The 14,885-nt window shown below is 37.0% G+C and overlaps 1 protein-coding gene across 1 annotated transcript in view; it reads left to right on the plus strand.

Moving 5' to 3' along the window:
- Positions 1-1,206: 1,206 nt before the first annotated feature.
- The window catches only part of LOC124789991, a 68,385-nt gene continuing 54,706 nt past the window's right edge, over positions 1,207-14,885 (plus strand). The window contains exons 1-3 of the mRNA XM_047257532.1: positions 1,207-1,334; positions 1,506-1,656; positions 1,733-1,955. Coding sequence (XP_047113488.1) covers positions 1,510-1,656; positions 1,733-1,955 — 370 coding nt within the window. The 5' untranslated portion in view covers positions 1,207-1,334; positions 1,506-1,509. The remainder of the gene's footprint in view (positions 1,335-1,505; positions 1,657-1,732; positions 1,956-14,885) is intronic.

The following is a 14,885-nucleotide window of genomic DNA, read 5'->3' on the forward strand; positions in this document are numbered from 1 at the left end:
AAGAACATCATGGAGAACTCGAGCGAATGTTTTTCTCCTAACCTCGCATCCCTATTAACTCAGATGCCACGCGCTGATTAGCTGCTGCGGTACAAATGGCACACGGAAATATCGTTTCGTGAAGATGTAGTACAGGGAATTCATCTTCAAATGTGTCGCTAATATGCAGTAATGAATATGAACTTAAATCATTCCACTTGCAATACAACTTGGGAGTAGATGACAAATGACACTTAGACCTTATAACCTATTATGACGCCATAGTGACGAAGACTGCCGACCTGTGCCCATATGTATCGAGCAGATGCAGGAAGCAAAGTGATTCTACTATGGGGACAGTACCTGTTGTTTACATTAACTCTTATTGTTTTATTTTTGATTATAAGAAATTGTATTTTGAAAATCTGAATTTCAGCAAGATATTTTGTAATAACTAATTTCTCAAGGAAACTTGTATCACAAGTTTCCAACATCGGAACTTGTGATGTTTACGGTAAGGGGAAGGGGAGCGGTTTTGTGGTTGAAGTGGTGCATTGACTCCTAAAATTTTAGAAATTAAGCACTTGGTTTGTAGCATATGCTGAATACACCACCAATCTGTGGATCAGAGGTGTTATTTACACTAAGCAGTGTGCGTGCGTATTAAGAGCTCCAGTGGTCGATTTGTAGGCATAGCACCACTTTGGTGTGACAGAGGATCGATTGTTAAAAGGGTGCGGTTGCAGTCCAGTTAATTTATCTGTTTATCTCAGCTGACTGTTTTATGAAAACTCAAGTTGCGAAATTCGTTCACTTCTTTACGACAAATATGCGGAATATATCTTTTCTTCTTTTCTGTACCTGTTGTCTAAATGCCTCCGCCCTCCAACAATGTCGACCAAAGCAGTTATGCGGCAGGTAGATCGATATATATTTGAAAATCACATCTTTTTATATTGCCTCGACTTCTTCATGTTTTGGATGCTCTGCCGGTTATGCAAGTAGTTATTATGTGGGAAAGGAATGAAAAAAGCTTTCATCAGTAATTCAAGTTGAAGTGTGTGATTTTTTTCCAGATGGAAGTGTTCTCCACGCGCGACATTAACCAAGAAATCTTAGCGAATATGGACGTCTAGGGCCTCGACGCCAAGGACGTTAAAATAAAAGACCTCTTGCTCGACGATCATGCAATCCAAGAAGATCTCTGTTCCCGCGTCATTTGAAATATTCACTGTTGAGCAGCGAACGGTGGAAGGACGGAGAAGAATTACTCTGAGTGATATTGAAGCACACCTTTCGTAATACGTCGGAAGATTTTTCTTCGAGTTCTTCTGAAAGCTTCTTTTTTCATTGTAGTAAGTTACCAGTTCATAGGAATTTACAGTATTAGCTGAACTCTTAAGTGATACTGTTTTGAATCGTGATTGTTGAACTTTTATTAATTTACTCTAAACTGGATATCACATGAATGTAAAGAAAGTAATCCGTGAAAGATGGTTTTATAATAAGCGCTGTGATTATTGCAGTAACATGCCTTTCAAGTCACTTACTGATGCCGAATATGAAGACATATTTAAAGCAGCCATTGGTGATTGTTACGAAGTGGAAAGCAGTTTTGTGGGCGATATTTGCAAATCACTTGCATACAAAGGAATCAATAACCGTAAAACTGTTGAGGTCTGTACGAGCTTCTACATAGCTCAATGTGTTCTGTGAAGAAGAAGAAATTATTTTAATTTTACGTTGTTTATAGGATGAAGTAGTGACGCCTAAAGAAAACGAAGCGTTAACACCTGGGGAGACAGCAAAACATGAAAGTCACACATTAGTCAGCAGAACGGAAAATGTTTCAGAAAAAGCAAAGAAAGTCAAGCTCTTTTCTGCTCCTGAGATACTCGGTCAAAAGATTATTCCAGTATTCAAAAGTAAACCGAAAACGAAAATTCAAGATCATCCAGAAAATAATGCTACAAAAAGTAAGTGCTGTCGTATTAATCAGTTTGAAAGCCTATATTATGTGAAGAATAACTGGATAACATGTATGTAGGCTAGTGTAGTGTGTAAGTTTTTATATGTGTAAGAAGTTCAGACGTGAAAATTTTATATCCGGACCAAGGGGTCACCCGTTGGAATTGTGCCATGTAGCTCATAGTCATGTACCCTTGTGACTACACCATGGAAAAGGTCATTGTAGAATAACCCCCTGTGAATTGCTATAATGAGAATGTGCTCTTGGATCATTCTTTATAAACTTACGGATGTTTTAGTTGATTGTAAGGTGACCACTTAAGAGTTTAGTCTCAGTAGTAAAACTGCCAAATAGCACTGCCCTAACTAACCATTTTTGATAAATTCACGTTTGAAGGCTCAGGGTTGTGCACCTGGTCATTAGACAGGCAGCAGTTTCTTTACTTTCAGAGATCTGTTACCTAGTAATTATGCTTTCAGAGATCTACTACTTGCAAAGTAGGACACACTTATGATATTTAAAAGTTTAAAATTTGCTACTTTTTATAGTTTTTGAAAGGCTGGACTTTTTACTCTATGGAAACGACGGTTTGTGGCCCATTAGTGCTTTCCCTCCATAATTCGTAGCCATTTTTATAACGCTGTATATATTTTTCGTGCGATGAGAGTGTGGATTACTCAAGATTTTTGACATTCACTTAAGCTAATTGGGAGGTAAGAAATAGCATATCATTATTTATATTGTTCTTACATACCCTAATGTATTGCAAAAGGAGTATAAAACTGAAGTAGGTGAATTATAGGTTGGGGTAAACAATAGCATTAACTTTCATGTAACATGAGTCACTTTCATGTAATTAAGTTTTTATATCAAGATAGGTATTACAGATAACTTTATCTTGTTCAGTAATTTACTTCTTAGTGTGAATGTTGTATTATTTTAAGATTAGAAGAAGAGGATGTTCTTAGCAGTTGCAGAAAAACAGAGTAGGAGGAGGGAAAAGTTAAAGAGTGAAGGAAAATATGACGAATTTAAGAAGCATCTGGAAGAAGCTAGAAAAAGCCAGCAGAAACAAAAGTTTCTACAGTTACTCAACATAACCAGACTGTTATTAGAAGAAAGAATGTCTAAAAATAGAGAGAGAGAGAGAGAGAGAGTTAGAAAACGTAGGCAACATAAGATGCAAAATCAGAAACCTAGTAAAGAAAGTTCGTCACTGTATAAGTCACATAGTGCACTGGATAAAGCCATGGTTCGAGTGCTGCAATTGCTTACATTAGCAAGGTACTGTCAACTATACCAGAAAATGTGAAGGTAGTTTAAATCTGGTCAGATGAACCTTCCTCGCAATTTAATATATTGCTGCTGCTTTACCTCGATTTCAATTATTTCATAATGTGGAATCTATTGGAACATGCTAAAGGAGCCGTAGATGGAATTAGCGCAGTTCCAGAACCGCAAGTGGGAAATACAGTAAAAAAGCGAAAATTAATTGTAGGTGATGCATCAACTTTCATTCAGGTAGCTGCAAGTACCACAACTATGCAGGTTTTTCATGTGTCTATTGATGAAATTCAAGGAATCAATGTGAAACTTAATCTGGCTCAAATATTCTCTTCAGCAACATCAGTACCAAACATAAAAAGCATTCACTTTTTTCAGTACAAGAAAGGAGTACTACGAACATACCTGCTGTCTCTAAAGAATTTTGCTGCTGCAGATCATCATAATGAAGAAATATAGAAAGTGTGATAATTGGAAACAGGTGCAAAGTAGAATATGACAGTAAATTCAATGCTGAAGAAGTAAATGCAGTTTTTGGAAATTCTTACTTACTCAGTGCAATGGAGTGTGCTGGTAACTATTGGAAATGGCCAGTAAAATGTGATGAAATTATAAAGAAAATTAATCTACTTGATGTTGTCAGTGCAAGAGGAGATTTTCACTTCTCTGACTTTTCAATTGAATTTGCAGTTCATTTTCCCAGATGTCATGCTTTTATAATTTTTCATAGTGTTTGAAAAGTGAAATGGTCATGTTGTGTGTATGTTATTTGTCACATGATGTCATATTTTCATTTCTCTGCTTGCAGGAAAAAAGTTTTTCCAACAAGACGTAGAAGTAACATGAGTCACGTAACACTGAGCCACGCACCTTTTTCAATATATTACAATATTTCACACGGTATAAATATTTTTGGAAATCTGTAACTCTGTAATTTGAATGCCAACCTAATATGCACTTTCTGTGATAAAAACCAGATCCATACTCCTAATAGTTTGAGGACACTTTTGACCTGAAATGCACATTAGGAATAGGATATCCAAAATTTGTAACCATGAGTACAGCATAAATTACATTCTTGTTCTTTAATTTTAATGCTCTTCCCTGCTTAAATAACACTTCAAGATCTTTGCCTGAATAACACAATTTATAATTATAATTTACAAAAGAAAATATCGTTTATAGATTGATAATAAGTCAACACAATAAAACATAGATTTCAAAATGTAATGCGAATCACCACGGAATCTCCCTTTTAGTAATTATGTGACCTACAGACCTAAGTTTTTTTGTGGATTGCTACATAGGCCAATAAGTTGAAATAATGTATAAGAACTATGTAACATCAATTGGATTTTAGATGAAAAATATTAAAAAAAGAACACCTTTTTCAAGTTGTGCTTTTAATTAAATTTGATGAACTTCGAAGTCCCTGGCCATACTTAGACAATTTGATTTCAACTTGATTTCTTGCTGAGATGTTTAACATTTTTAGGTACATGGAATATCTAAATCATTTCACTCAGTGGCAAAAAATAAAATGAAACTGTCATCCGCATTCGACAACACAGGGAACTGATAAATAGAAGCATATTTATTCCCTGAAAAATTATTCCTAAAATATTTGTGGCTGACTCATAGGTCAGAAATATAAACAGGTGAGAGCTGAAAACAGTTATCAGTCATTTTTCATAGGCATAGTCCATATCAATTCAGGCAGGCTAGGAAAAAATCTTACCTTCATAGTCTCGAATGTTATTGAATTTAGTGTATGTTAAACTGAAGGACTATGTAAGAAACATGTATTTTTTTTGTTTTCTGCAAAAAAAATTGCTGCTATGAGATACAGCCCTCTAAAGGTGACACTGTCCATACCATTTTGAAGATGGGAATTTTGGAAAAAAATTTTAAATGCTATATCTTGAGAACAGTCCTAGTTTTTATGTATTTATTTTTTCCAAAGAATCCTCCATTTGGACTTCTCCAAATATGTTCTTTTACTATAGCATTCTGAACTTTTTTATAATTTATGGAAATTTTTTTTTTCAGAAATGCCAATCCATAAAATTTTGATTTTTTTCTGTTGAAGAGTACCATACAGTTCTACATTCTCTGAAAAGAAGAGCTTCCACTTTAAGGTTGAACAGGTTTTGTAAACAATCGAAATTTTTGCCATACATAAAACCTGTTTCATTACCACATTATCACATAACATGCCATAAAAATCAAAACCTAGCCTTATTTAACATAATTTTTGTTTTGAAAGATGAGTAACAGACTCATTTTTCCAGCATTTTAAATGGTTCCAAAATGTATGTGAAAGGTCCAAAGACTTCAAGGTTTCAATTTATACAACTTCTGTGCACTCAGTTTTGTACTGAACTTAGCCAGTCAATGAAATAAAAATGTGTTCCACTGCTTCAGTATTATCCTTGGATATAGAGTGATGCCTCCCTGTTGAAGTGATAGGAACTGGAGCACCTACAATCTTCAAAACATTATGAACAGGAAGTGAGCACTGATGGCATTGTTGCTGTCCTTCAGCTGTAAACCTATATCCAGCAGGTGGTCCATTTAGTAGCATAAGGCTCACTACAATTTCGTTTAACTCATAACTGGTACCTATAATCTCTGCAATCCACCAGTTACAGTCATACATACATGCCACAAACATCCCCCTTCTCAGGTTATGAATGTGAATATTATCTTACTGTTTCTGAGGAGTTGGCCAAATGAACGACATTTCTTCTTTCTTGCTCTTTAAAATGCATGCAATATGAGTTCACCCAGCACTTTGAGTCCAAAAATGTGTCTTCTGAATTCCTTTCATAGGAGTAGTTTGTTTGTACCATTCTTCTTTTTTCTGCTCACAGAATTCTTCGATTTCCTCTTTGGACTAAAGAATGAGGGCTATGGATGTGTAAGATTTCATGACCCTTGTAAAATCCTCAGCATTCTGAATTGCAGCTGTATTTGGTCTGGAAAGATTATGTTTTGTAGCATGGTGCTTCAGTAGGTCTCCTACACCATCATAAGGCCCCTTCCCGTGACCAGTAGCACTGTATACCCAGTCAGTTGGCACAAGTGACTTACTCAATTCAAACAGCTGGTAACGAGTTTTAAAATGACTAGGAGTGCCGTCAGAAATAATGATTATCTTCTCTGCCCGTTTGCAGTTGAAGAATTACTAGCAAAGCATGTGCTGAGTCATGTTCTGTGTCATCATTTACAACTGCAACACTTGTTTTGAAAATATGTCACTTCTGTAAAAACTGAAACCTGCTCATTACTCCAATGATACCCTTGTACTTCTTCTGGGAGAATTACAGACCAGTTCTCCGCAAAATCACAGTGAAGCACTAAACATAGTTCTTCAGCCTGTACACACCCTTTCATTTCTGCAATGTGGTGTTGCAATTTCTTCAGATGCTGCTGTGTTACTGCTTTCACTGACCATTTACCAAGTTCATCAATGAAACTGTCAAAGGCAACAGTTTTCTTAATTTATTTTCTCCCATGTCACATATGTAATTTCTGCAGAGTTATCTGCTGCATCTTCCAGGCCAAGTGTCTATAAAGACATTCTTCCTTTCCAGGGCAGTCAGCACATTCTTGAAACAAACGAGTCTCTCGCTTTACATCACAGACTACTAATGACTTCACACCCCAAACCAAGGTGTCATATGTCATGCTCCAGTAAGTTCTTCAAAGTTACCACACAAAGTTCAAAATTTGTGCAGTACACACATAAACAGACATCTCTAGTTGGGTGTGGAACTACCCAATGAGTTCATGATGCATAAAATTTTGATCTTCCATTATGTGAAGTCGTATAGTTGCTCTTATAAACTGCAAAAGTTTCTTTAATACTGTGAGTCATGTACCTCTTCACTTTCACAACTTTTTTACCTTCAACTGTTACAATTATAGTGTCTTTTTTGTTGGCACTCTGGCGAGAACAGTCCCATTTACCTTCCAGATAAAATGACTGCCTCTACAGGATGACCATAATAGGGATCTGGTCTTCCAAAGACTCCTTTTACAGACCTCACATTTCTTGATTTGTCTAACATGTCCTTCTATACTGCTGGGACATGGTTCAAAATTGTTTTCTTTGAAAATGATTCTGGAATAATAGTTAAAACTTGCACCTTTTGACTGTAGGATTCACAATATTCAACAGCTGAACTGATATTTGTGAAAAACTCCTGGCAAGAGGTGCAAAAGTGCTTTTGTTCATTTTCTTCTGAAGATGGCATTTCTACTTTGAAAAGTGTGGCCAGTTTTGCTGTAGTGTATTCATCCATACCTTTAGTAATTCTCTGCGCTTTCTTGAGCATATAGCTTATGGCTCGACTTCACTGACCATGGTTTCTTAACAGGACTACCACCTACCTCTGTAGTTGACTGATTCAGGGTATTTGATTCTTCCTCTTTTGATGCAAAATCTGCTTCATCTGCACCGTGAGAGGCTTCACCATGTTCAGCTACTATCATTGTAGTTATTCTGTCAAAACATATAGAACACAAAAAGTCGTCATTGGAAATATCTTCACTTTGAAACAGTCTTCAATTGTTGATCAATCGTAATAATATTTGGTATTTGTAATGTCAGAACAAGGGTACATCAACTGAACAAAGTCCGTTGTTTTGTTTGTCTTATATATCACTCTTTTATGGATGTGCAAATAGTCAGCACACTTCACTCTCCTGTGGTTCCAGTCAGAAGACATTTCAAACAGTCCTTTTCAAAAAACATGCTGCAACTGTCTCAACAGGCAAATTCTTCACAAAAACACAGAACTCACTGGATGGTATCAGATTTCTTAGAAGCCACTTCAGTAAACAAATTATTACTGAACAACTACAATACAGAAACCTGCAATGAACAACCACGACAAAGAACCTCTCAAGAAACTACAACCAAGTGTAAGTATCTGCAACAATGAAAGTGAAAAGAAATAACTGCAACAAGACAATGACAAGAAATAACTGTAACAAAGACAATAGAAATAAACATTGTAACAAAGAAATTAGTAAGAAACAACTTCAATGATGACATACATTACCCTTGAAAGTTTAAAAAAAGGGTTTTTAAAATAAAACCTGTCCAACTTAAGTGGAAGCTCCCCTTTACAAAGAATAGAGTACTACTACATGGTACCAATCAACAGAAAAATTCCAACTTTTCTGAATTGGCATTTTTGAAAAAAATTTTGTGTGTAAATTATAAAAAAAAATCAAAGGGCAACAATAAAAAACTTAGATAGATATGTCCAAACGGAGGATACCATTGTAATCATAAAGCAATTATCTTTCAGGTTAAAAACTCTAACAAAATATCTAGAACTGTTACAGAGATACAGCATTTAAAAATTTTTGCGAAATCACATCTTCAAAATGGTGTTTGTAGCGTCATCTTCGGAGGCAGGAATTTTTTTGGAGGAAAAAAAAAACGTGTTTTTTACTTACTCCCGAATTCTAACAAATGCTAAATTCAATAACATCGGAGACTATGAAGGTAACACACCTGCCTGAAGTAAGATGGGTTATGCCCATAACATATTTGTTTTATTACAGTGCTTAATATTTTTTCTGCGTAAAGAATTACAATAGACAGCTTGGATGCTCAGGTATGGTGATATACCCATATTCTATTACTGTAAATTAAAAGGACAATTTCAGTGACATAAAATAAAAACAAATGATGAGAAACAGTAAAAATTTTTATACAGACATGGAGAGAGAGAGAGAGAGAGAGAAATTCTGCAAAAAACTGTTGCATAAATGAATTCAAATATAGAGAATGAAATTATGTTTTTAATATTTTTTCAATCATGCAAATATAATTGTTTTCTTTCAGCTCTTGATTAAAAGATGAAAAAAGTTCACTTAAGAGTTAGAGGCATAGCAGTCATTGTTAAGTTTATACAACCTTGTATCATGACTTCATAATGATGTGACATCCAGCTTACATACATCATTGGAGAAGGGGACTCAAATACACATATCAAAAAAAATTTTGCATCACCTCGATTCTGAGAGTTCCAGAACCTGTACAGAAAATTGCAATAGAGGTAAACCTAAACACCATTTCCACCCTTTTTATTGCTCATGAAAACCACACATTGCATGTTATACCACCATACAGCGAGACCTTCAGAGGTGGTGGTCCAGATTGCTGTACACACCGGTAGCTCTAATACCCAGTAGCACGTCCTCTTGCATTGATGCATGCCTGTATTCGTCGTGACATACTATCCACATGTTCATCAAGGCACTGTTGGTCCAGATTCTCCCACTTCTCAACAGCAATTCAGCATAGAACCCTCAGAGTGGTTGGTGGGTCACATTATCCATAAACAGCCCTTTTCAATCTATCCCAGTCATGTTTGATAGGGTTCATGTCTGGATAACATGCTGGCCACTAGTCAAGCGATGTCGTTATCCTGAAGGAAGTCATTCACAAGATGTGCACAATGGGGGCAGGAATTGTTGTTCATGAAGACGAATGTGCCGGTTGCTGTGGTTGAGTGGTTCTAGGCGCTTCAGTCTGGAACCTCGCGGCTGCTATGGTCGCAGGTTTGAATCCTGCCTCTTGCATGATTGTGTGTGATGTCCTTAGGTTAGTTAGATTTAAGTAGTTCTAAGTCTAGGGGACTGATGACCTCAGATCTTAAGTCCCATACTGCTTAGAGCCATTTTTTGAAGACGAATGCCTCGCCAATATGCTGTTGATACGGTTGCACTATCGGTCGGAGGATGGCATTCACGTATCATACAGCCGTTATGGTGCCTTTCATGCCACCAGCGGCGTACGTCAGCCCCACATAATGCCAACCCAAAACAGCAGGCAGCCTCCACATAGTGCACTCGTTGAACAGTTTGTCTAAGGTGTTCAGCCTGCCTCCAAACATGTGTCCGACGGTTGTCTTGTTGATGGCATATGTGACACTCATTGGCGAAGAGAACGCGATGCCAATCCTGAGCAGTTCATTCGCCATGTTGTCGGGCCCATCTGTATCGTGCTGCGTGGTGTCGTGGTTGCAATGATGGACCTCACCACGGATGCCGGGAGTGAAGTTGTGCATCATGCAGCCTATTGCACAGTTTGAGTCATAACACGATGTCCTGTGGCTGTACAAAAAGCATTATTCAACATAGTGGCATTGCTGTCAGGGTTCTTCCCAGCCATAATCCATAGGTAGCGGTCATCCACTGCAGTAGTAGCCCTTGGACGGCCTGAGCGAGGCAAGTCATCGACACTTCCTGTCTCACTGTATCTCCTGCATGTTCAAACAACTTCACTTCGGTTCACTCTGAGACGCTTGGACACTTTCCTTGTAGAGAGCCCTTCGTGGCACAATGTAACAATGCGGACACGATCCACGATCAAACCATGGTATTGACCGTCTAGGGATGGGTGAACTTCAGACAATACGAGCCGTGTACCTCCTTCCTGGTGGAATGACTGGAACTGATTGGCTGTCAGACCCCCTCCATCTAATAGGTGCTGGTTATGCATCTTTGTTTACACCTTTGGTTGGGTTTAGTGACATCTCTGAACAGTCAAAGCGACTGTGTCTGTGATACAATATCCACAGTCGATATCTATCTCCAGGAGTTCTGGGAACCGGGGTGATACAAAACTTTTTTTGATGTGTGTAGCATCCTTCCTGTTGGACCATGAAAGGAATTGTAATTCAGCAGGATACATGCAGTTAACCTCAACATCTTTAAATTCATGTTCCTGTGGTGTAAGAAGTCTCAGAATTTGATCTTCTGTGAGGAAATAACAAATTTATTAATGTCCTGTATTTTGTAGAGTGTGTATGTGAATAGTGCAAATATTTGCTGATGAACAAAGCTCCTCATTCAGAAATGTATAATTTCAGCCTCTAGTGAACTGATACAAGTTCAAACACTTGCTACACCTTCATGTAGCATTGCCAGAATAGCAGCTGCTTTTGGTGTTTAGCAAGAAAAGTTAAACACATAATTCAGGAGTAGCCAAAAGACGTTCTATGAAACTGTGAAACATGACATAGTGAAGTTTCGCAAAAATAATAATCTTTCAAGACTTTGTGCAGAAATGAGATGTGTTTCTGTCATGGTAGACAACAATATGGTCCCCAAGCAGGGAATACATATGTTAGATAATCTGAAAGAGTTGTAAACAGTATACTCCACAAAATACAGGATATTAATATTTCTTATATTTCTTTTCAAATCAGATCTAATGGTTTCTTGGAACGCAGGTACAGTACAGTGTTCCAGGAACATGATTGCACGATGAATATTTTAGTCACTAATAGTAACACCATTGTAATGAAGAGACTCCGAACAGATACAAATGGGACCACTGTTGCTACTGCAGCTCTTGAAAATGCTTTGTTGGAACAGCTACAAGTGGGGCAGTACGTGGCTTTCAGATACGACGAAAACTGCTACACACAGCACATTTCTGAGGTATCATAAATTCCTGGATCTTAACAGCATGCGTTTGCTGAATGACAATTCTTTACATGGCCTGTTAGGAATTGTACTGTATGGGTCCTCTTCTCCAGTGTTGTAAGTAAGGTGATTGTGCCATCATTACAAAGTCACAGTGCATTGTTTTATAAATGTGACAATAAGTACTATGGACCTTTAAGTGAATGTATTTCATTTATTAATTAAAGTGTCAAGAAAAAACAATTTTTTGTGCATTGTGGAAGAGTTTTAAAAATACTATTTCCTTCCCTGTATTTGAATTCTTTTATGGAACTGTTCTTTGTAGAGTTTGTGTGGCTATATATACCTATTCATGTGTCTCTTTATAGCTTGCTTCCTTTATTTTATTTTACTGAAGTTGTGTTTTTAACTTATAGTGACAGAATATGGATATATCACCATACTGTGCACCAAAGCTGTCTGTTGTAATTCTTAAACAGTGAGATACAACATAAAGGTATACACTATGCAAAATTATTGATAATGCTTTTCAGCTCTCACTTGTTTTCAATTCTGACCTACAGGTCAGCCACAAATATTTTAGGAACAATTTTTCATGGAATAAACATGGTTTTTATTTACCAGTTCACTTTAATGTTGAGTGTGGATGATATGCGTAAGTGACATTTTCATTTTATTCTTTGCCAATGAGTAAAGTGAGTTAGGATATTCTTCTTTATACCTAAGATTGCTACTACATGTGTCAACATTTCAGCAAGAAATCAAGTTGAGATTCAGTTGTGTAGGTATGCACCGGGACTTTGAAGCTCGTCAAATTTGACATTGTTGTCCTGTGGATTCATCTTTATTTGAAGATAAGAACTATTAAATGCATTGATAAATGTTTTTTATTATTATTTATACTCAATAATAGGACTAAAGAGTTACACTGCACAAGTTGAGGTCTATACTGTTTCCCTGTATAAAGTTATGCTTTTTAAAAATATCACTAATTTAAAGCACAGCATGAAAAGAGTGATTTTTTTTTCACATTTTTCATATAAAATCCATTTGATGTATCATACATTTTGTACATTATATCAACTTGTGTAGTACAGTAGAACACCTCTAATCCGACCTTGGATGGTCCGTCACTCCGGTTAGTCTGGCCATGCTCAGGCTTGTGAGCCTGTGCCGACTTGTCACTGACTGGACGGCTGTTGGGCCACTGTTGCTGTGTCTACCACTGTGCACATTGTTAGACTGTACGTTATTGTGCAGTATTATCCTTTGTTGAGATTAAAAAACGTCGTTGTTTGCTTTATTCCGTGTTCTCTACATTACTTATTACTGTAGATTCATTGTGTGTACAGTAAACATATAACTCTTTCACTAAATGAAAAATTAGCAGTGCTACAAAGATTGGATGAAGGAGAATCGCTCCAAAAAATTGCAAAGGAACTTAATGTAGGGTTGGAGGAAGAATCGGAAAGACATTGAATCCTATACAGTTACGATTGATAGTGAAAACACTGAAAAATCGCAAAACATTCAAAAAGCCTAAACTTGAACTGCTTGATAACGCATTGTGGATGTGGTTTTGTCCAGAAAGAAGGAAAGCAACTCCAATATCCAGGCCAATTCTCAAAGAAAAAGCGATAGGTTTGCACAAAAACTGGAAGCCGAAAGTAAATTTGCTGTGACTGAAGGCTGGATTGATCGTTGGAAAACTCGTCATGGTGTCGGATTTGTTTCTATTTCCGGTGAAAAACTATCTGCTGATGCCGCAGCTGCTAAGGAGTTTTCTGTTAAGTTTCAAGAAATTGTAGAAGAAAATGAAATGTTACCCTGCCAAGTGTATAACATCGACGAGACAGGGCTGAACTTTAAAATGTTCCCAACAAAAACGCTCGCAGCTTCAAATGAATTCGTGGTGGAATGAAACTTGTAAAAGATAGAATAAGTCATTCCTTGTAGCAACGCAGATGGTACCCACAAGCTCCCCTTGTTCGTCATTGGCAAATCTAAGAAGCCAAAGGCATTCAAAACTATAAACTTATCTTCCTTGCAGGTTTACTATCGCAATCAAAAATCTGCTTGGATGGACTGCAACCTTTTTAAATCCTGGTTTTTCGACGAGTTTGTGACATCTGTCGAAAAAGACTTGAAGCAAAAAATTCTGCCTGTTCGTGCTCGACTGCTGTTGGATAACGCACCATCACATCCGTCTGAGGAGGATTTGGTGAAAGGGGACATAAAAGCTCTCTTTCTGCCTCCTAATGTGACCTCACTCATCCAACCAATGGATCAGGGCATTATCGAATGGTTAAAAAGGCAATATCGCAGAAAGTATATCAGCTCAATCTTCGAAAAATCTGAAGGAGGTCATAACTTAATTGAGGCAATGAAATCCCTGAACATCAAAGATGCTGTCTACACAATTGCTGCAGCATGGGATGAACTGAAACCTGACACACTGCGGAAATCGTGGTGTAAGCTTTGGCCACAAGTTATGACTGAAAATGAGCATACCGAAGATGAGCAAAACAACAACACACTGGAAATCGTTAAAGATCTACGAACTCTGGAGCCGAACGTCCCTGCCAATGCAGTTGAAGAGTGGATCAACGAATGTGACAAAGACTGTGACACTTTTGAAGAGCTCAATGACGACCAGATTGTTGCCGCTGTTAGCCAGGAAACAGTGAACGAGGACTCGGACGGCGAAGACGAACCCCCCACCCGTATTTCACACAACGATGCAAAAAACACTTTTGACATCGCCCTTCAATACATCGAGCAGAATCCAACTTCAACTCCAATGGATGTTTTGTGGATAAAAAAATGGAGGAACACTGCAGCTAAATCTAGAATAACGTCTGTTAAATAAAAATGTATCACTGACTGTTTTTACAATTAATTTGTTTTCATTTCCACTATAAAAACAATGCATACAGTATAAACATTTCTTAGTTTATACATATAGTAGTTTATTTCTTTGTAATTTTTTTTTAATGTACAGTGCTATAAACATTCTTTAGTTTACATTATATATCATTTATACTGTATTAAGTACAGTACAGTACTGTAATTCGTTTGTTGTTTTTCCTTTTAAAACTAATACATATTACAGTGTGTGTAAACGTTTTTTAGTTAATATATTGTTTAACACTGTGTAAAAAACATCTGTTTATATTACTGTAGACGTCTTTTAGTTCTT

The sequence above is a fragment of the Schistocerca piceifrons genome, chromosome 3 (genome assembly GCF_021461385.2).
Source record: "Schistocerca piceifrons isolate TAMUIC-IGC-003096 chromosome 3, iqSchPice1.1, whole genome shotgun sequence".
Taxonomy (NCBI): Eukaryota; Metazoa; Arthropoda; class Insecta; order Orthoptera; family Acrididae; genus Schistocerca; species Schistocerca piceifrons.